This window comes from Carassius gibelio, chromosome B23, assembly GCF_023724105.1.
Source record: "Carassius gibelio isolate Cgi1373 ecotype wild population from Czech Republic chromosome B23, carGib1.2-hapl.c, whole genome shotgun sequence".
NCBI lineage: Eukaryota > Metazoa > Chordata > Actinopteri > Cypriniformes > Cyprinidae > Carassius > Carassius gibelio.
Window position 1 is genome coordinate 7,373,907 of NC_068418.1, and position 21,678 is coordinate 7,395,584.

The 21,678-nt window shown below is 37.1% G+C and overlaps 2 protein-coding genes across 3 annotated transcripts; one reads left to right on the plus strand and one right to left on the minus strand.

Moving 5' to 3' along the window:
* Nucleotides 1-228: 228 nt before the first annotated feature.
* On the plus strand, nt 229-5,338 carry LOC128012139 (BEN domain-containing protein 2-like). Its single transcript, XM_052595152.1, has 7 exons — nt 229-386; nt 494-582; nt 733-792; nt 2,454-2,549; nt 2,839-2,960; nt 3,413-3,593; nt 4,455-5,338. Exons 1-7 carry the CDS (start codon nt 229-231, stop codon nt 4,631-4,633), a joined length of 885 nt encoding a protein of 294 aa, XP_052451112.1. The 3' UTR covers nt 4,634-5,338.
* si:zfos-905g2.1 (germ cell nuclear acidic protein) lies at nt 4,996-16,112 on the minus strand. 2 transcript variants are annotated; one of them, XM_052595150.1, is made up of 10 exons: nt 15,483-16,112; nt 14,576-14,688; nt 13,298-13,459; nt 13,083-13,145; nt 12,910-12,969; nt 11,882-11,926; nt 10,586-11,075; nt 6,157-6,360; nt 5,426-5,562; nt 4,996-5,312 (listed from the first exon to the last, which is right to left on the minus strand). In XM_052595150.1, exons 1-10 carry the CDS (start codon nt 15,736-15,738, stop codon nt 5,277-5,279), a joined length of 1,566 nt encoding a protein of 521 aa, XP_052451110.1. In that variant the 5' UTR covers nt 15,739-16,112; the 3' UTR covers nt 4,996-5,276. The 2 variants fall into 2 exon arrangements, with proteins under 2 accessions (XP_052451110.1, XP_052451111.1); XM_052595151.1 differs by lacking the exon at nt 11,882-11,926 and having other exon boundaries at nt 15,483-16,070.
* Nucleotides 16,113-21,678: the final 5,566 nt, after the last annotated feature.

The following is a 21,678-nucleotide window of genomic DNA, read 5'->3' on the forward strand; positions in this document are numbered from 1 at the left end:
TTATTATAGTTTCATTTTCATTCAAGACATTAGTTGTATACTTTTTTTTTTTTGTTAAGAACGTCAGGCTAAACTAAGTGGCGCCTTGGCAACTAGAAGAAATAAATGTAATTTCTGTTTAAGTAATTGTTTTATTTAACTTTTTAAAATAATATTAGTTAACTATAATCCTGTATTAACTATAAAAAATTAACTTTCTTCTTTACTTTCTTCCTCTCATTTAAGAGGATGTATTTGTCATCCAGCTGCAGAGACAGCGGCCAGCCCAAGTCTGAAACATTGATGGGTTCAGAAATGTCTCTGCCCCACCTCGTTCATGTTCCCTCCACATCTCCCTTCCATCTGTGGACAGCAGAAAGCCTCCTCCATTTTCCCCCGGCCCAGAGGTGCCCAGCCCACATGACATTAACTGATGGACTGGAGTGGTGTGGATTATTGTGATGTTTTTATCAGCTGTTTGGACTCTCATTCTGACGGCACCCATTCACTGCAGAGCATCCATTGGTGAACAAGTGATGGAATGCTACATTTCTCTAAATCTGATGAAGAGACAAAATCATCTAGATCTTGGATGGCGTGAGGGTAAGGTTGTTTTTAGCTAATTTTCATTTTTGGTATGTCACTATAAGCCTAAAACTCACTAAATTGCTAGTGTATGCTTTTATTCCAGTACAGTGAACCATGCAGCAATAATTTATATTAATGCTGCCATCTGTGTTTCTGCTCCTGTAGGTTGTCTGGGCAGCTCTGACAGGAAGGTGTTCCTCTCTAACTGTACCCTACAGAGGGCAGGTAAAATGGCCCGACCCAGTGCGGCGGTGTGGTACAGTATTGTTCAAAATAATAGCAGTACAATGTGACTAACCAGAATAATCAAGGTTTTTAGTATATTTTTTATTGCTACGTGGCAAACAAGTTACCAGTAGGTTCAGTAGATTCTCAGAAAACAAACAAGACCCAGCATTCATGATATGCACGCTCTTAAGGCTGTGCAATTGGGCAATTAGTTGAAAGGGGTGTGTTCAAAAAAATAGCAGTGTCTACCTTTGACTGTACAAACTCAAAACTATTTTGTACAAACATTTTGTTTTTCTGGGATTTAGCAATCCTGTGAATCACTAAACTAATATTTAGTTTTTTAAAACTGCTTGACATCTGTGTGGCATGGAGTCAACCAACTTGTGGCACCTCTCAGCTGTTATTCCACTCCATGATTCTTTAACAACATTCCACAATTCATTCACATTTCTTGGTTTTGCTTCAGAAACAGCATTTTTGATATCACCCCACAAGTTCTCAATTGGATTAAGGTCTGGAAATTGGGCTGGCCACTCCATAACATTAATTTTGTTGGTTTGGAACCAAGACTTTGCCCGTTTACTAGTGTGTTTTGGGTCATTGTCTTGTTGAAACAACCATTTCAAGGGCATGTCCTCTTCAGCATAGGGCAACATGACCTCTTCAAGTATTTTAACATATGCAAACTGATCCATGATCCCTGGTATGCGATAAATAGGCCCAACACCATAGTAGGAGAAACATGCCCATATCATGATGCTTGCACCTCCATGCTTCACTGTCTTCACTGTGTACTGTGGCTTGAATTCAGAGTTTGGGGGTCGTCTCACAAACTGCCTGTGGCCCTTGGACCCAAAAAGAACAATTTTACTCTCATCAGTCCACAAAATGTTCCTCCATTTCTCTTTAGGCCAGTTGATGTGTTCTTTGGCAAATTGTAACCTCTTCTGCACATGCCTTTTTTTTAACAGAGGGACTTTGCGGGGGATTCTTGAAAATAGATTAGCTTCACACAGACGTCTTCTAACTGTCACAGTACTTACAGGTAACTCCAGACTGTCTTTGATCATCCTGGAGGTGATCATTGGATGAGCCTTTGCCATTCTGGTTATTCTTCTATCCATTTTGATGGTTGTCTTCCGTTTTCTTCCACGTCTCTCTGGTTTTGCTCTCCATTTTAAGGCATTGGAGATCATTTTAGCTGAACAGCCTATCATTTTTTGCACCTCTTTATAGGTTTTCCCCTCTCTAATCAACTTTTTAATCAAAGTACGCTGTTCTTCTGAACAATGTCTTGAACGACCCATTTTCCTCAGCTTTCAAATGCATGTTCAACAAGTGTTGGCTTCATCCTTAAATAGGGGCCACCTGATTCACACCTGTTTCTTCACAAAATTGATGACCTCAGTGATTGAATGCCACACTGCTATTTTTTTGAACACACCCCTTTCAACTAATTCAACTAATTGCCCAATTGCACAGCCTTAAGAGCGTGCATATCATGAATGCTGGGTCTCATTTGTTTTCTGAGAATCTACTGAACCTACTGGTAACTTGTTTGCCACGTAGCAATAAAAAAATATACGAAAAACCTTGATTATTCTGGTTAGTCACATTGTACTGCTATTATTTTGAACAATACTGTACCTGTCCAGAAACATATTCACAGCGGAGGAACTCTCTCAAAGCAGAACCAAACACAAAGAGACGTCTAAAGAGACTTGACCCAAACAAGATCAGTGCCATCAGAGGTGAGCTGGACGGATATTTGAGAAATGGATCCTTTTCTGTATGATGCATCTTTTCTGTTGTTTTCACATTTAAACAATCTGATTTAAATTTAAAAAGCATTTCTCATGATGGACCTTTCCAAGAACACTTTTCGATGAGCCATTTAATCAACACTTTGCCAGCTATTTATTTTTGTTTTTTCAAAGGTTATAGGCTATAAACTACTTGCTCAGATTTAAATATTAATATCTAATGGAGTTTACAGAGCAGCATGAAAGTTGCTAGTTTTTACAATGTGTGGATCTCCAGAGTGGGCAGTAAAGAGATACCCAAAGTTTGACCTTCGTGAGAAAGGCAAGGACTGGAAAATGAGTTTCTCTGTAATCAGCTTGACCGCCCACTTCTATCAGTTCATGGACAAGACAAGGAAGGTGAGAATAAAAGTAACACTTTTGCACAACACTAAACTATGAAGTACAATGACTTCTCACCACTCCTTTTTTTTTTTAAGTTGTTCACAAAATGTAAAATTACAAAATACTTAGATTTTTGTGTTTATTTAATTATAAAAATTAAAACCATTTGACAAGTTTCTTTCTGCAGCACTTCCACTACATTGTCAAATGTGGTTATTTCCATCGCTTTCCCCCAAATGCATGAATCCCATTGACACAGCTGTCCATGTTTATGTAACTATCATTATGATTATTTTTGCTTTCCTGCCCGTTTCAAGCAACAGTGTTCTCTGCAAAGTTTGCATTGATCATGTCTGTATTGGGCTACCTGACGTTTCAAGAAGTGACAGCAGTCACAATCATAAAATATTTTTCCTGGAACAGTATTTGTTAGTAAAAGTTAACGTATGTTACATTTACATCTAAAGGTAAAGGAAAGGGCAAACCTTGAGAACAGGACAGAATCAGCACCTACAGTGGTTACGTGTGCAGTAGCGGCAGAGATTGATGTTGAACTGTCTGACAGCGACACGGAGCAGAAACGGCAGGAAACACTGATGAGCCACATCACAGAAGATCGTAACACATCCACAGACTGGGAATCAAAAGGTCAGTGCCAACTGAAACATCACATCTGTGAATGAAATGTACTTTGCATTATAGGGCTGGGCTTGGAGGTCAAGAGATCACAAATTTGAATATTGCTTGATTGACAACTTTTTTTAAAAATTGCATGTTTGTCAAAAGATGTTACAATGGCAATGTGTTTAGGAGATTGCTAACTGAAATTACTGATCATGAATGTCAACTTTAGGGAAACCGCTATCTACCCACACTAAAAGAAGGGTAGATGCACAGCATATACAATATGTTACCCTGAAAGAAAACGGGTCTTAAAGGGTTCATATGAAGCAATTAAAATTTTTCCTTTCCCTTCGGAGTTTACAAGCTTTTGACCTGCCGGCCATTCCTCGCTCAAGCCCCCATCTGTTCCTCGCTCAAGCCCCCGGCCGTGCCTTGCATCTTTAGTAAATATATCAAACCTTAATTTTGGATTAGTAATATCCATTGCTAACAACTTAATTTGGACAACTTTAAAGGTCATTTACTTAAATATTTAGCCATTTTATTTATTTTTTTCACAACCTCAGATTACATTTTCAAATAGTTGTATCTCAGTTAAATGTTGCCCTAAAGCTTATTTATTAAACTTTCAGATGATGTATAGATTTCAATTTAAATAAATTGACCCTTATGACCGATATTGTGGTCCAGGGTCACATTCAGTGTTAGATGTAAATGTCAGCACAGCTTGTGAAAATAGTGATACTTTGATAAACAAAATAATTGTAAATGCACTGTGTTTTAATATTCAAAATCGAGCCCTACTTTTTTTGGATCTGTCCTGAAGCCATGTTTATTGTGCCCAGATGTTACACTTGTATTCTTATTCGAAGTCTTATTTTCCAGTGCATCTTGGACCCCCTTATCGGGATGTGAAGGTTCCTGAGCATGCCTTGTATGCCGCGCATCTGCGAACACGTCCCGAGCTCAGCGCTCGATACCTCATTAAATTCATCTTCCCAGAGGATGTGCTGGTGCGCAGTAACGTGTACGGCGAGACGCGGCATGGCATTCATTGTCAATAAGACAATAAGTGATTGTGAATAAGGTCTAGTTCTCGGTTCCTGATCTTCTTCAGAGCACCTGCTGGAACGTTTTCCCTGGATGAGGCTTGAGGAAGACGGAAGTGACTGGAAGGTTTGCGTAGGCGCTATAAACCGCACCATCCGCAAGTTTCGATACAAGTGCAAGATGGGCATACGCTAGTGCTGAGTATCTGATCAAAACGACTCTGTGTAGAAAAGGTTTCACCTCCGTATTGCTGAGGCTGTTTGTGTCAAGAAATGCTGTCAGTAGCTGTTACTTGTTTTTCTTGAATGCGCTACTTATATTTAATTCATGATTTATACTCATTCTTACTTTGATATTACTAATAATTTTCAACAGGAAATCTGAAAAAGTCTTTATTTGGCTATATAAAATATACAATAACATATGTTTAAACAAAAATTAAAGTTAATATACAAATTTATTAAGAACAGAGGATTTGTTAATATATTACACATCCAAAACCTCTCTCCATTGAACTCAGCAGCTATAGTAGAGAGAACAAAAGACAGCTGTTGTCCAAACAGTCAGTTATGAACACTGTATCAGTTCAGATGATTGATTGAAGTGAATGAGACTGGTTACGTTGTTGCACATCGAGCGAGTATGAGTGTCACATCTTCAGGAGTATGAACAATCATTCCTTGTGTAAGTGCCCTGAAATAAAGCACAGTAGCACCGTTTATTCAGTGTTTATGGCCCTTAAACTACTGAATGAAGAAAAAAAAAAAACATTTCAGAAGACTAGCAGGATTTATGGAGAAACACACCTCTTTTGGCAGGTGTGAGGTTTTTTCCACTTGTTTCTTGAGGTCTTTGTTGATGTTGTTTATCACTCCAAGACACTGTGCCCACGTCACACCCCTCACACCGACGTCAAACTGGGGGTACATCTCAGCAAGAAACTCTGAGCACACATACAGGGATAAATTAATAAAACTATTCAGAAACTAGAAATACTCATGCACGCACATCAAATCTGCGACTAAACTAGGCTGAAAAAAAAAAACCTGATTTTCAAATTCTCTCTTGAAAGGATTGTGCATCATTGCATTAAATTTTTTTTTTGAAAAACCATTCACTGGACTTAAAGGTAAGTGTCTTGCCATGTACAAAAATCACTCAGTTAAAGCCTTTTTCGGAGCAATGACTAAACTTTTTTTGTGCACATGACATTCCAACCATTAAGAAAAAAAAAAAAAAAAAAGGAATACAGCTTATATAGCTTGATATTTAGTGTCAAGTGTTAAAAAAAAAAAAAAAAAAAGTTATCCGGTAACCTAAAATGTACATTTAGTCAAATTAAATACAAAAAGCATATTTGTGTGCATGCTGTACAGGTCTGGTATAAAGGATGTTTTTGCTCAGGTGGCTGAAATGCCCGCCCAATAGAGAAATGTCTGCGCAGCAAGAAAAACTAAAATTGAGGGAACATTGCTCCTAGAGTCCCTGTCCAGAGATCCACCTCAGTCCCAAACGTGTGTACTTGAAAAGACTTTACCTCGAAGGGCTTCTATTTTGTTGGGGTCGAGTTGCTGGATGCCTTTTGCAGGGTTTCCTGTGACCGCACTGCAGGACAGTGTGCTGATGGGGAAGAGAGCATGGAGCACCGGCACGACTGCCTTCTGGGGCTCCGCCTGCTTAAACACCTCCTTGTACACAGACAGAGGGATCCAGACTTTCCTCAAGGGGCTTCCGATCATTACTGAAGAAAAGAGAGAAGTTACTGACCCATGTCAAACACTGGCACTTCAACTAAATATATTGAAGTAAAATTTAAACTTGTCACGATCTAGAAAATCTACTGAAAATAAAAAGCATTTATACGTACATAGATACATTAACGTAAAAAAAGTGGGAGAGTAATACATTATTATTTCATAAAGTTCTGATTTAAATTGATATAATCAAATCAGAGTCAGTGTGTAGTGTAATTAACAAGAAAGGATTAATTTGGCAGGATTAATTTTTTTTTTACAACATGGGAAGATAAGATGGCCTTCAGGTGGAGGTGGAAATTTAACAAATTCCAAGCACATGAATGACTGAAAGTCTTTTTCAATCGGGAAACTTGGACTTCTAGTCAATACACGAGTTGCTCAGTGCTGATGTTGGAAGCGGCGTGTCAATTTAAAACACTGATCTATAGCATAACATAGTGTTCAATCAACTTTCACATTTACTTGATATCTTGGATAAATAAGGGATAGAAACTAGGGCCGGGACTTTAACGCGTTAATTGAGATTAATTACACAAAAAATAACACGTTAATTAAGATTAATTAGTTACAGAAAAAAATTTTCCGCTTTTTAATAACTTATTTTTGCATCGCGGAACGTTTCTCACTGGATGAATTTCGGCGGGACCGATTATACTGGAGCACCAACTAGCGTTCGCATATCACCGCAGAAGCACATCAAGCCTCAAGTATCACCTCAACGCAAAACATATAGCAGCTAGCGTGGACTTTACACTTTATGTTGAACTATGTATTATTTTGTTGGTGCAACAGTTTATGTTGAACTCTTTATTGTTTTGGTCAAGGTTATTGAGAGTTGGACTTAGTATGTTATGGCCTCTGAAGCATCAGAGAGATGTTTTCTAATAGTCAGTGTTTCCAATGTTCTGAATGTAATTGACAGTATTGTGTTTTACTTAAAAAACACTTTACAGAAGGTTCCAGCACCTATAAGCTTCCTGAATTTCTGAAATGTACTATTTCTAAATTGTTTCTAAATATGCTATTGCTACACTTAATGGCAAAAATCGCACTGGTCTGCTAGACTTGGTTGAACAAAAATAAACAATATTTTGTTGCTTAAGCTTATGTATTCAGTCATTATTCAATGGTATACTATAAATCCATGTGAAAAAAATTACTTCTCACTGTTCTCAGGTCAAATATTTATATGCGATTAATTTCCATTAATCAATTACAAAGCCTCTAATTAATTAGATTTTTTTTTTTTTTAATCGAGTCCCGGCCCTAATAGAAACAAATTATTTCCATCATTTGGAATAATTAATGTTTTGATTTATTGTTCACAGAATAATTTGTTGACTACATGTGTATTGTTTCTTATGTACAGGAGTTTCCCAGGTGCACTTAAAGACCTCAATAGTTCAGGGCCCATATTCACTGTACATCTTAAGGCTAAAAGTGGCTCGTAACTTGCAGGTTTAGGAGACAATCTTAAAAAAGAATGGGCTTGTGAATCCTACATTTTTGCTCTAAGAGTATTCACAAAGTGTTTTAGCACTAAAGTGGTACAATGTTAGGAATAGTGAAGAGGACTCCTAAGTCATGAAGACCAAGCCACAAACAAAAGAAACCAAAATCACAGAAACTAATGGTTTCCACTAAGAATGCCATTTAGAAACATTAAAAACCAATAGACTGTGGTGTGTTTTAAAAACATATTCCATTAGGATTTATAGAGATCAACAGGGTCCTTTACAGTTTCCATCAAACTAATACAATTCCCATGATAACCAGTAAAACCATTACAAATTCTGTGATGTTTTTTTCCAGAGGGGCTAAATGCTCGCAATCTGCCTCGAAACAAAGATTTTAGAAGCACGCTGCATTTATTTGAACATTTAGTTTTTTGGTTTTGGAGGTTATCCCAACTCCTTTGATCATATCCTTGATTTAATTAACAAGTTGGTCAAGGAGTAACAGCTGTTCTAGTGTCCAGTTTGGTTTTCTTTTAAATTTGCATGTCTTACTATCAGCCATGATTATTCTACTCTGTTAATTAAAAGGCTGTTAATATGCATATCCACTAACTCAGCGTTTCTCAATTCCAGTCCTCACGCCCCACTGCTCTGCATATTTTTTTACGTTTCTCTTTGTTAACACACCTGATTCGGATAATCAGCTCGTTAGAAGTGAGCTCCGTGCATCAACTGTGTTCAAATTGTTAATTTCTCCCTACTCCCGGAGCAGGTTGTTCACTTCAGAACATTCATTCACTGATTTGTGCTGCGCAGCATCTTTACACACAGACAACTGTGACATCATATACCTCTGTAAATAAATACATTTTAAATTCACATCTTGCGCACTTCAATGCACTTTTATTGGAACATATATGTTCACTTCGAACTGGAAACATGGCGGAATATCCTGTGGTGTCCACTTCGAAGGGCACTTTACGTTCGAATAGAAACGTACAAAATGTGCAGAGCAGTGGGGCGTGAGGACTGGAATTGAGTACAGCTGCACGGTTTACGAAAAGCACCCATGAAACAGGCAGACAATTAGCTGAACATACATTTGTTTAATTAGTGACACTTAGCCTGCATTTTATAATCTTTATTTGAACATGACCCTTTTATTTCAAAACCTATATTTGAATATGGAAGCATAATATTGCACTCTACAATATTTCTATGAGTAAATCTCTGACAGAGACCCCTCCCCAGTCAGTCAATAACTGAGTGCATGGATAAAAAGCACTCTGACTAGGGTTGTTCATGTCGTTATTTTCCATAACCAACTACCAACGCTCGTCAACCAAATATTAACCCTTAAATTCGGGTCTGTGCCCCGTTAAAAATACTAACATGTGCTGTTAAGTGTAATCACCAAACATTTTTTTATGTGGATATTGAAACGTGAGTGAAGTAGCCTGCATAATAAATTTGGCATTCAAATAAATTGTGAACACAGAAACATTTGATTTTGTGTTGAATGAGAGACCCAACATTGGTTTCAGTTTCGTTTTAGCCTAAAATAATTAGTTTTAGGCAGGATTAGGGGAAAAAAATAGCTATGTTTACAGTGTTTATTATAATGTTTGTAAACATTGTGTCGGCATTAGGCCCATTTCTGGATGAAATAATAAAATGCAACTTCTTATTAGACAACGCGGTAGAGCTGCATGATGTGTCATTTAAGCATCGGTATCGCATTGCACGACAGTCGCATCGCAGGATATGCGATGTAGGCTGTCGTAGTTGACCCGTTAACTGTACGGGCCAGCTGCTCCCCGGCTCTTGACCAATGTGATTCACGGATTAATTGCACAGGTTAACCATCAGAGTGAAATTTTATCATTTGTTTGTGTTTTTAAGTCACGTCAGTTTAACAGGGCAGAGAGAGAGAGAGAGAGAGAGAGAGCGAGCGAGCCCCGGCCGCACACTCACAGTCTTCAAACAACACGATCAATGTCTTGCTCTCTCTCCCTCGCGCATATTAATCAATTGACACGATGGTGTCGATGTATAAATCATTTAAAATGAAAAAGTGTGCTCACCCCATTTTTGTTTGTAAGAAAAAATTAGACATATTTAAAAATTAAATTCTCCCTACTATGCGCCATATGTTTTTTCTCTCTCTAAAACAATTGTTTTAAACGCGTAGCCTTTTTTAACAATGCAACAAACCTTTTGAAATATTTTGATTAAGTTACTGAAAATAAATAAGTGACTTTTTAAACCATTTAACTGATTGTATTAATCGGTCAAAATTCTTAACGGTCGGTAAACGGTTAAAATGAACGTCCTTAGTTTAAGACCTCTCTCTATCCCTTAGTAAAAGTTTGTATCAGCAGCTTTGTGAATAGGTTTTAAGAGAAAACTCTTCGATAAAACGTTTACTGCTGTTTAGGAGAACTCTTAGTGGTAAGATAAAATGTTTCGTGAATATGGGCTCAGGTTTCCAAACTGTATATTTAAAAAAATATATATAAATTCATAAAATCATTTAGTCCTCTTCAACCTCATCCCAAAGCTTTGTTGAGTGCAATGCAATCTCTCAAAATCTCAACAACTGTTGTAAAAAACCAAGTTCTTCCCTATATTTCTTCTTTGAATTAATTTCTAAGTTTTTTTTGACATTTCTAAGAACTAGAAAATTCAGCCAGGAAACATTTTTTTTAAATTGATTATTCCTTCATCTCAGACAATCTTATTTGCATCATACCTTGGTCAACCTGAACTTCAAGTGTGGCCTCTTTACTGTTGGGCATCTTCTCCAGTTGAACATCCTCCCCGTCCACCTGAGTAAAGGATTTCTTTCTTTTCTGCTGACGCTTTGGGCCCGTGTCAGCCGGACAGCCTTCCTTCATTACCTGGGATGGATGTGGCTCTTCTGTGGATGCAGTGCAGACCTCTTCTCCATTGGGCTTTGAGATTAGTGAAGCAGGATCTTGAGTTTGAGACTGACGCTGGGATCCGTTACCGCGCCCCCGTCCTCTGCCTCTTCCCCTGCCCCTGCCTCGCCCCCTGCCTCGTCCTACACCGTGAGGTTTGCCCGGCTGAGGGATGCTGTTGTCATCCTGCTGAAGGTCTGCCTTGTCCAGCCCTCGTTTCCAGGGAGGGATCCAGCGTGGGTTTCTCTGGACTGGGGGATCAAGTCTCTGGCCCAAAGACCAGGACATCTGCCTTTCTTCAACTCGCAGAGACGCCCTTCTCTGAGAGATATGGGATACATTATCAACAGGACTGTCAAAATTTAGAGATTTTTTTTTTTTTTTTTTACTCTTTAAAAACTTGTGTCTGTGAAGTCACCTGTAGGCAGATAATACACAGAGCCGTAGTTTAACATGGGGAGTCTTTGGGACTGTCACCCTTTTGGAGCCAGCCTCTAGCGGCCAGTCGATTAAATGCCGTTTTTTACTACTTTGTTAGTTTCACGAGAAAGACCGGAAGGTTGCGCTTTGTTAAAAATACATAACACAGCATCCATTATTCTTTTAAATGTTAAGGTTGTTATATTTTTCAAAGACTACCTAAATAAATAAAAAAAACTTTCAATAATACTGTAATATGTAATGGCTATAATTTTGGACAAATTGCATTTAAAAGAGACACCAGCAGCAGTATTGTTATCAATGATACTGGCCTTCATTAATAAACAACTTTGTAAAAAGTTCCCATTAAACTCAAACTTACATACCATCTTTATGTTGTTTCAACATAATTTATAGATTTGATGTGAAATTATGGCAATATAAATATATGCAATTCATCACAATTAAAGAAAAAATTTGTAAATAATTAGTTAATTTTTTTTATCAATTGACCACATCAATTATAAAATTACATGACACCAACTCTAGTGAACGATAGGTCAGAAAACTCCTTTCGGCCGTATTATACAAACCTACCTCAGTGAATTTTACACCAATTTTCTGCTATAATCTGTTTAAAACCTTGATCAACGGTTTTAGGGGAGACCAAATTAATTTAATCAAGAATAAATGGTTTATGGACAAACCTTTGGACCATTCTTCAGCATTGCTGAGCTTCTTTCATATAATGGCTTTAAGAGAAGAGAATTGTATTATTAAGAATTATCATCATCACACTTGGCAACAGTGGTCATAAAACATTCCAATTAGGGATGTAACGATATCAAAATTAGTGGTCAACCGTTATATTACCACAACTGATATATCGGCCGATATTTGGCATTTTTCAAATATCTGCAATGGCCGATCAGTTTTTCTGGATGGCCGATGTGTTTTGAGGCGGGACTTTTATTTTGACGGTGCTGAGAGTGGCAGCACCTGAGCGCACACAGCTGGGCTCACACACACTCTCTTGTTCACTGTGGTTCACACAGTTCCGTCTTATAATCAGATTGAACAGTTAAACAAAGGAATTAATGAATACAAAAAGTGTTATAATATATTTGATATTATTAGTAATAGAAAGACAAACATTATAATACTTTTTCGTTGGCCGTCAGAATTAAGCAAATACACATTTATATAATTTAAACAAATCTTTGAATGGCTAATGAACATTTCATTTCACAAACTTTGGAAAATCCAGCTGTGAGATCTTGTGAAGTGTGTATCCAGTATGATCGTGTATTCTCTGTGTGACGTGTATTCTCTGATTTTAAATTATGCATTTGCCTGCGGTCATATTCATGTCATTTTCACTGTGTGCTTTACATAAAATAATTTACCCTGGCTTGATTTTGAAAATATGAGATTAATTTATTCCATCAAATGCACTTTGAGAATTCAAAATTAAGAGCTCCAACCCATGTATCTTAACTCCGTTTTAGTCCGTTTGACAGATGCTGTGCCAAAGCATAATGGCCCAAAGCAAATATACTTTAAATGCTACACTTTGTATCATATAGTCATGTGACCACGATAATATCAAGACAGTTTTGCTATCGCTATATTGCTAATATCGTTACATCCCTAATTCTAACATGAATACCCAAACTGAATTGACCTTACTGATCCTCACTCTTGAGTCCTGGATCAGTAAGTTTAAAGCCAGTACCTCATTTGACATCTGTCGGTCGAGCTTCTGTTCAAGCCTCTGCACTGCTGCATGCAGGAACTGAAAACACAAGCCACTGGAATCATCTATCATCCCAAATCAGCTACTATTTTCATTCACAGCATTAAAGTGGTATATTGTTAACAAGATGTGTGAAGAACGGATGCTCTTACCCTACAATGGTTCAGGACCTCAAGTAGTATACTCTGCTGATCCTCCCCGACGACAGATGTGCTCTGGTTTAGAAAACAATTAGGACATTAATGAAAAAGAAAACTGGATCTGTGCAACAACTCAATGGCGAACTGTGTAATTTATGCATAGAATAGATCCATGGATCAACTGAGGTAACACTGACTGGTGTCAGTTATTATGAGGCTCAACAAACCTGTACTGGTGCATTTGGAAATACAGGAGGCTCCATGGCAGCTAAAGGGCTGACTGCTGTTCCCAGTCCAGACGTCTCCACAGGACCTCGACAGGCTGAATCAGACGGAGGCGCAGCTTGGTAAAATGTGTGATTCTCAGACGGGAGTCCGACATTCACGTCCTGTGGAAGAGAACGATGATGGCTGCAATGACCAGGCTTCCTGAACTTACGATGTTTATCTGATACTCGAGTGAAATTGTGCTTTTTTTATCCTCATCCCGTTCCAGACCAATACGACATTGGTGAAACACAAAAGGAAGTATTTTGCAGAGTATCTGGGCTGTTCTTTTCCTACTGCCAAGCAAAAAAAACTGACAAAAGAGCATTATAAAAGAATAAAAGTTATCTATAGCCCTATTCACCCATTTCGCCTGATACTGATATTAAAATGATTTGTGTGCCGTAGTGAAAAATAAATAAACCAAACTATATTTGAAATATACGCATTTCATTCCAAGTATACTACAAAGACATATAATAAAAATTACCCACAATTGTACTTTAAGTATATTTGATTGCTCTAAAGTGGAACTATTGCAATACTTCCGGTTCCCTTTAAATATCTTGCTTTTAAAAACATAATATTCAAAGATCATACAATCCTAATCCACAGTGACATTAAATCACATTTAATGCTCAATTTAAGAAATGTGCATTGTGCACAAGTAATACTCCAAATCAAGTTTCATTATGATTTAAGTCTCGAGTGATGTCAGTAAATGTGTTAATGGATTTCAAGTACACTTAGTATGAACTATACATTACTTTTTTTTAATAGAGTGATTTGGCTCTCCTTGATTAACTGTATTGTAGAATTTTTTTCGTTGGATGTCTTCCATTAAAAACTGCAACATGCGCTGAGAGTGCATGAATGGTAGCTCAGGTTAGTAAAAAAAAAAAATAAATGCATGAGAAGCATTGGGATACAGAAAATAACAAAATCATTTTCATTAACACCTCTGGCATCACACACATACTGAGGCACCATTTTTAACATGAAATAAACCATGGGTTTGAAACAGCATATTTGCACACTGCAGCTGACGGACGCTTTTATCCAAACTTGCATTGCATTTAAATGTACACATTAGATCAGTTTATGCATTACTCATTACTAGTAGAGCATGGCGCTAATTAATTAATAATTATAATAATAATTCCCAAGAATATATTGATGTGTGCATCTGGCCAAAGTGATTATTTATTGATAACTGCAACACTTAAAGGATGAGATACCCTGTTTGCCACACTGCAGTCCAGACTCTGCTTGTGTCTCTGCTCAGATAGAGAGGTCTGTCGACTCTTTCGCTGTCCTGTTAAACTTCTCCTGGAAGGATCCTCCTGGTTATCTGAGAAAGACACGTGGGAGTGATCAATCAGGAAATATATGCACTCAAATGTGTCCACATATGTGTCCCTGGAGCTCAAAACTGGTCTGAAGTCACTGGGGTCTATTTGTAGTGATAGCCAACAACACACTGTTTGGGTCAAAATTACAGATTTTTATTTTATGCCAAAAATAATTAGGATATTAAGTAAAGATCATGTTCCGTTGAAGATATTTTATAGATTTCCTAGTGTTGATATCAAAACTTAATTTTTGATGTATGCATTTTATTATTTTCATTTGGACAACTTTAATGGCGATTTTCTCAAGATTTAGATTATTTGTACCCTTAGATTCCATTCAAATATAATCTTATCCTAACAAACCATACATCAATGGAGAGCTCATTTATCCAGCTTCAGATGAGGAGTTCATCTCAATATCACAAAACTGAATTGAACCCTTATGACCGGTTTGTGTTCCAGGGTCAAAAATGGACACCTAGTCTATATGCCTAAAAAAACACGGGGAACAAGTTATTTAAACAAATAAACATAGCAAAATAATAATAAAAATAAATAAATTCTTCTATCAACTTAGAGGCGGTTGCAAACCAACTTACAGTGAATTTCTGCCCCCTACTGAGATGGAGCATCAATAAATTAGGAGAAAGTGAAGTTAATTAAAGCTATCTTCAATTTAACGTTACGGTTTGATATTCTAGTAACTTTGTGAGCATGTTTTGAGAATCAGGGAGAGGAGACAGACTGATAAAGATGCTTTAGACTCAGATGTAGCGTTAGAGTTAAAGCAGACCTCGCTCCCGGGTGTTTTTCCTTCTCCAGGTAGAAACACTGCAGGACTCGGAAAGATCATCGTCATCTTCATCCTCCTCTTCCTCACACTCCGAGGACTCGACAGGGGCGAATATACTCAGATCCATCTCGGTTTCTGGATCTTCATCTTCAAGCTTGACGACGATAAACTGGTTGTCGCTGTTTGTTCCCTCCTCATCACTGCTGGAGCAACTTTGTGTCTGCGAATCAGCGTCTGAATGGAGTTTAACCTTCATATTTAGACACCACACGCACAACTATCGAGGCTTCGAGTCTTGTTTGAGCTCCTCCAGTGAGTTTGAGGGTTGTTTTTAAGCGGGAGACGGGCTCACAGTCCTAAGGTATGCAGCTGGAGCACGCTGTGTGTGTCGCTGCTGGAAGTATTTCAGGAGGCGCAGGCGGATGGATCTTGATATCGCGATACTCTGATTCGTTAATTCATGAGAATATATCCTCGTTTTATGATATCGATAATAAACGTTTCTTTCAATAGTTTTTAAAATAATTGTTTGGCTTGGAAATAACTGTATATCACACGTGAGGAAATGAAATAAATGAACTCGTCTCTAGCTGTGCAGGACAGGAACTATTTCCCCTTCCGCTCAGCACACAGTCAGAGATCAGAGCAGTGCTTGCGTAAATCATCTCACTTCACTAAACAATCACTGAGTTGTCGCTTACCGTTGTGTGATAATAATAATAATAATAATAATAATAATAATAATAATAATAATAATAATAATAATAATGTAAATACAAATTTGGCAAACATGTTTCTGATTGTTGTTATCAATGCATGAAATATAATCCTTAGATTACACAAATATTTTCTATTTAATCAGTATTGTAATGGGCGGGGCTTTCAGTGAGGGCTGAATTTTGATTCGATTTCTGAAGGCATGCTTTGTATCCTGTGCGTTCCATTTGTAATAATAATAATAATAATAATATTTTTAAGACGATTAGAAAATGCTATAAATATTTGTAAAGTATATATATATATATATATATATATATATATATATATATATATATATATATATATATATATATATATATATATATATACCCTTATGATTATTTTCTTATTTATAGCCTATTTATATTTGTAATATGATAATTATTTATTATATTATTTATAATTATTATTATTTATCATAAAAATAGCCTTAAATATTGAGCCCACAATTTTTTTTTAACAAAAACATAAAATTTCATGACATTCATTGTATAAACATTCATAAAAGAAGTTAATTAACAAACCATCCGATTTGTGGTAGAAGTTCAGAAATGTGAGAAAGTCCAACACAAACTCACTCACAATCTGGGGTGCATTTCCCCCAAACCATAGTTGCTAACCTATTAGCGCACCCCAGGAGGAGGTCAAGGGTTCCAATTCAGTCAGGTCTGGAGGTATTCAGACAACGACTGTGTTTTTGCCTTTATACACCACTACAAAGTCTACAATGGATGTAAAATAAAACAATCAAGATGTGTTTGAAGTTCAGACTTTAAGGTTTTATTAAATGGAATTGGACAAATAAATGTAATCATAAATAAAATGTGAATGCTTAATATTTAGTTGAGAATCCTTTGCAGGCAGTGACTGGGACCTCCTGGACATCAGCAGAAACTGGGTTTCCTCTTTTGTGATGTCCACTCCAGTTGTTGGCAGTGACTGAATTTGTTCATTCAACTTAAAATGTTAAGTTTTCACTGTCTCAACTAGTTTGTAAGCTGACTGAACGTAGTAGGCAAGAGTGCAGTCTGGATGATGGGGTCACCTCAACGGTTATTGGTTTATGATTAAGATGAACTCATTGGTGTAGAGAATTATGATGCTGTGAGCGGGTTTGGAATGCAGAAGTAGACATTCAGACAAATAAACTTAATATAAATTAAAAAGCCAATATAAATTTTGTGTTTTACATTTATTGTTTATTTTCCTCTTCCCCGTACACTGGTGGCAAAATACAGGAAAGATAAAACAAAATAAAAATAAAAAAATTAACAGCCTTGTACTACAAAGTTCAATTGGTGGATGTGCATTAATCCGGGAGAAAATAGCCTTACTGTGTAGCCGGGCAAAGTGTGCCGCTTTCTGAAAAACTTGAGTGAAACCATCTAAACCACTAAACCATCTGCATACCAGAGGAAGTGTCAAATATGCAGTCACCTGTGGACAAAATAACTTCAGGGAGGATTTCAGAAAGGATTTCCAGGGAAGCTGTTGAAACAAAAATATAGGTTTATTTATACTTCTATATAAAAGTTATTAAACATTATATAAACACTGACTACAGACAACCTTAGACAAATCTGTTAGATTGTTGTCACTACTGCATACTCTGAAAAAAAAAGTTAACTACTAATACTACTAATAAAATAATGTAAACAGTACTGTGCAGAAGTATTAGGCATGTTAGTATTTTCACACTTAAAAAAAAAGGTTTTAAATTTCCTTTTATTTTGTTATAATTCTGTGTTGCGTAATGTAAAAGCATCATCTGGATGGTATAGTTTATCTTTGGTAATTAAAACAAACTTGTCAATACATTTGACTTTCTCTGTAAAGATTTATTGATATATTTATGTTTATTACTTCACAGTCTTTTAACGTGTTTCTTTATTTTTCATGTTTATGATATTTTGGAACGACTGAAGATCAGCGCAGAATTCAATAATCTTGTGGATGGACCGCAGCGAGTCCTTTTGCAGTTGGATCAATGGAAATGCTTTGCAGACATATTGGAGATGACATTCACATTGTAGAGCTTGGACAGAGTTGTAAGTGATCTTATTTACTTAATAAATGCACATTTATTGGAGTCTTTAAGCTTTACGATTTTAACGGCACATTTTAATGCTTCCCTTTGTTTTTATTAAAGCACACAGGATCGGCGCAGGAATTCATCAAGGACATGACTGCCGGGATTACGCTTGTGGATGACCAAACTGAGCACCATCAGTCTGCAGTAATAGAAGTGCTAATGTTTACACTTGCTCACATGCTAACACATGCGTCTGTTAAATGTTATAATATCAGTGTTAATGTTGTGGTTTATTTGTGTACTGTCATGCCAGAATAGTTTGTAAAAAAGTTTTTGTATATTTTTATGTATATGTCATTGTTGTTAAAACTGAAACTCTGTGTGTAATATCGTGCTTCCCTGAAACCTAACAATCTGTTGGGAGTTTTGTCTGTTTTCCTCTGTTCCTCCCTGTCCTCTCACAGAAGATGAATTGATGTCACCTGTTCCTCGTCAGAGCTGTGAAGGGGAGCTTGTATTTAAACAGGGGGAATGACTGTTCACCAGAGGGAGTTTGGTCTGTCTGTTTTACCGGATGGTGGTTTCTGAGTAGTACTCAGCTTTAAGAAAGTCTGTAGTATTTGTTCACTATTGTGTGCTCAGGGCCCTTAATGTTTCTTCAAGAAAGCCCGTTGTACTGTAGTGATTGTGTGTTATTTTTCCCAAGGAGGTGGGTGCTACTTTTATTTTATCAACATATGCTTTTCTCCTGGTTTTGTGGAACAGTGAGGAAGGGTAGAGACCTGTTGTTTATTTTGATATTTTTATTTGCTAGGTAAGTTAGACTCTCTTACTCCCAGGTCGCATCCCCTTTTTGATGTTATTTTACCTTAACCCCCTTCTGGAGATATAAGTGTCTTATCTTTTCTTTCTGAATTATCTATTCCAGTGATCCTCAAATCTGGCAAAAAAAAAAAACTGATTAGCAAACTCATGCGTGTTTGATTAGGGTTCGAGCTCAACTTCGCAGGAAAGTGGAACTCGCGAGCCAGATTTGAGGATCACTGATCAATTCGAGTGCTGGGATTGCAGATGTCAAATCTCTCTCTCTCTCTCTCTCTCTCGCTCTCTCGCTCTCTCGCTCTCTCTGTCTGTGCGCGTGCTTGGGCGTTTGCTGAGTGAGCGGAGTGTGAATCGGAGCGAGACTGTCGGGTTTTTTCCCATTTCAAAGGTCTGTTTACTTAAGTGTTGTTTCTTTCACTGGGTTTATTTAAGCTTTTTGTGGTGTATGGTCACAAAGTACTGAAAATATTGTGGTGGGGGGTAGTGTAGCCAGTGGCTGCCATGGCTGAGACTGAGATTTATGAGCAACTCACCCGGCAGCATGGAATTAAAGTGCATGTGGGAGTTGAGTGCTCGGTTGAAGAATGTGTGTTAGTGGTAGGAGAGGTCGTTGGTCACAGTAGTATTCGTTCGGCGTCCCGAATGAACGGTGCTGTTGTGTTATTTTTGGACAAAGTTGAAAAAGTGAACACAGCAGTTGCAAATGGATTAGTCCTCAATGGTAGTTTGATTAAAGTTCTTCCACCTGTTAATCCATCGAGAAAAGTGCTGCTTTCTAATGTGCCCCCTTTCATTACTGATGAAACGCGAATTATCTCGTTATGGACAGTTGGTTTCTGCGATTAAGAAAATCCCCCTAGGCTGCAAATCTCCGTTGTTGAAGCACGTTGTGTCTTTCCGTAGACAAGTGCATATGATTTTGAGGAGTGATATCGATGAATTGAATATTACTTTTAAATTTAAAGTTGATAATTTTGATTATCTCATCTTTGTAACAACTGAGAGCATGAGATGCTTTGGATGCCGGATGGTGGGGCACTTGGTACGCGCTTGTCCAGAAAGAAACGCGTCACCGGTTTCAGAGGTTGAAAGAGGATCTAATGAAGGTCAGAGTTTGGAAAAAGAAAGCGAAGTTGGTGGGGTTTCTGTTTTGAGTGTGGACAAAGAAGATCTAGGAAGTGGAGTAAAGAGTAGTGAGAAACCAGTTCAAAAAAATGAGACAATGGATATTGTCTTTGAGTTGGAGGGTGAAATACTTAAAGAGGATGAAGAGGTATTTAAAGTACCGGCAGTGAAGAGGAAGTCGAATCTTTGTGAGATGGAAAATACATCAAAGAAAAAAGCACATGATGAGATTGTTACTGAAAGTTCTGGGGAAGTTTCGAATGTAAGTGAAGTGTCGGGCTCAGAAAGTGAGCGAGATTGTTCTGAAGTTGAAGGAAATCTGAGTAAAGATTATAGTGGGTACAGTTTGGAAAGAATGAAACAGTTTCTGCAGGGTACAAAAGGAATGAGGAATGTGGAGGTTATAGATTTTTTTTTTTTTTCCTGATCTTTCGTTATTCATTGACTCAGCAAAAATGCTTATGAAGCAGAAAGGTGAATTATGTTTTTCGAACCCTGAGGTGTATCGTTTAAAAAAGATTGTACAAAAGGTGCGTCCTCAGACAATGCACAATGATATGTCACAAGAATAATGGAGTAATGTGGATTTGGTTTTTTTGTGCTTTTTTTTTCATCCCTCATAATGAGTAATTTTAAAATATCTTCCCTGAATGTAAACGGGGCGAGGGATGTAAACAAAAGAGCACAAGTTTATGAGTTAATGAAACTTAAAAATATAGATGTAATGTTTTTGCAAGAGACACACAGCACAAAGGAAAATGAAGTTGAATGGATGAAAGAGTGGGAAGGAAAGATTGTTTTGAGTCATAAGACTGCTCTTAGTGCTGGGGTAGCTGTTTTGTTCTCAAATACCTGCCTACCAATATCTTGTGCTGTTATTGAGGTAATACAAGGCTGTTTAATTAAGATAATAGCAATGTTTGAAAATTTTACTTTAGAATTGATAAATGTTTATGCTCCTGTGAAGTCAATGGAAAGAATGTTGTTTCTTGAAACTTTATGTGGTAGTCTGAAACAATGTAATATGGAAAGTTTTCTAATACTGGGTGGAGATTTTAATTGTACAAGCAATGATTTAGATAGGAATCACATTGAACCTCATATGGCTTCAAAAAATAAATTGAGTATGATTAAAACTTTGCAACTTTGTGATGTGTGGAGAATTTTTCATTGTAATGAAAGGCAATATACATGGGCTCATGTGAAAGAAAATTCTATCTCTTTAGCAAGACTGGATATGTTTTATTGTTTTAAATATCAGAAACAATGTTTTAAGTCTTGTTTTATTTGTCCTGTTGGTTTCTCTGATCACTCAATGGTAGTAGCATGTGTTTTTATTAATTCTATTAAAATTAGGAGTGCCTATTGGCATTTTAATAGTGCTTTACTTGAAGATGCCCATTTTTGTAAATGTTTTTCATCTTTTTGGTTGGGGTGGAGATCAAAAAAATCTTCCTT

Bases quoted from the DNA above. Each gene is read 5' to 3' on its own strand.
- LOC128012139 (XM_052595152.1), top strand. From the start codon at position 229: ATGTATTTGTCATCCAGCTGCAGAGACAGCGGCCAGCCCAAGTCTGAA. The intron at 2,550-2,838 runs GTGAGCTGGACG...GTGGATCTCCAG, and splicing joins CAAGATCAGTGCCATCAGAG to AGTGGGCAGTAAAGAGATAC. The intron at 2,961-3,412 runs GTGAGAATAAAA...TTACATCTAAAG, and splicing joins TCATGGACAAGACAAGGAAG to GTAAAGGAAAGGGCAAACCT.
- si:zfos-905g2.1 (XM_052595150.1), bottom strand. From the start codon at position 15,738: ATGAAGGTTAAACTCCATTCAGACGCTGATTCGCAGACACAAAGTTGC. The intron at 14,689-15,482 runs GTCTGCTTTAAC...TGTCTTTCTCAG, and splicing joins GAAAAACACCCGGGAGCGAG to ATAACCAGGAGGATCCTTCC. The intron at 5,313-5,425 runs GTGTGTTTCTCC...GCTTTATTTCAG, and splicing joins CCTCACACCTGCCAAAAGAG to GGCACTTACACAAGGAATGA.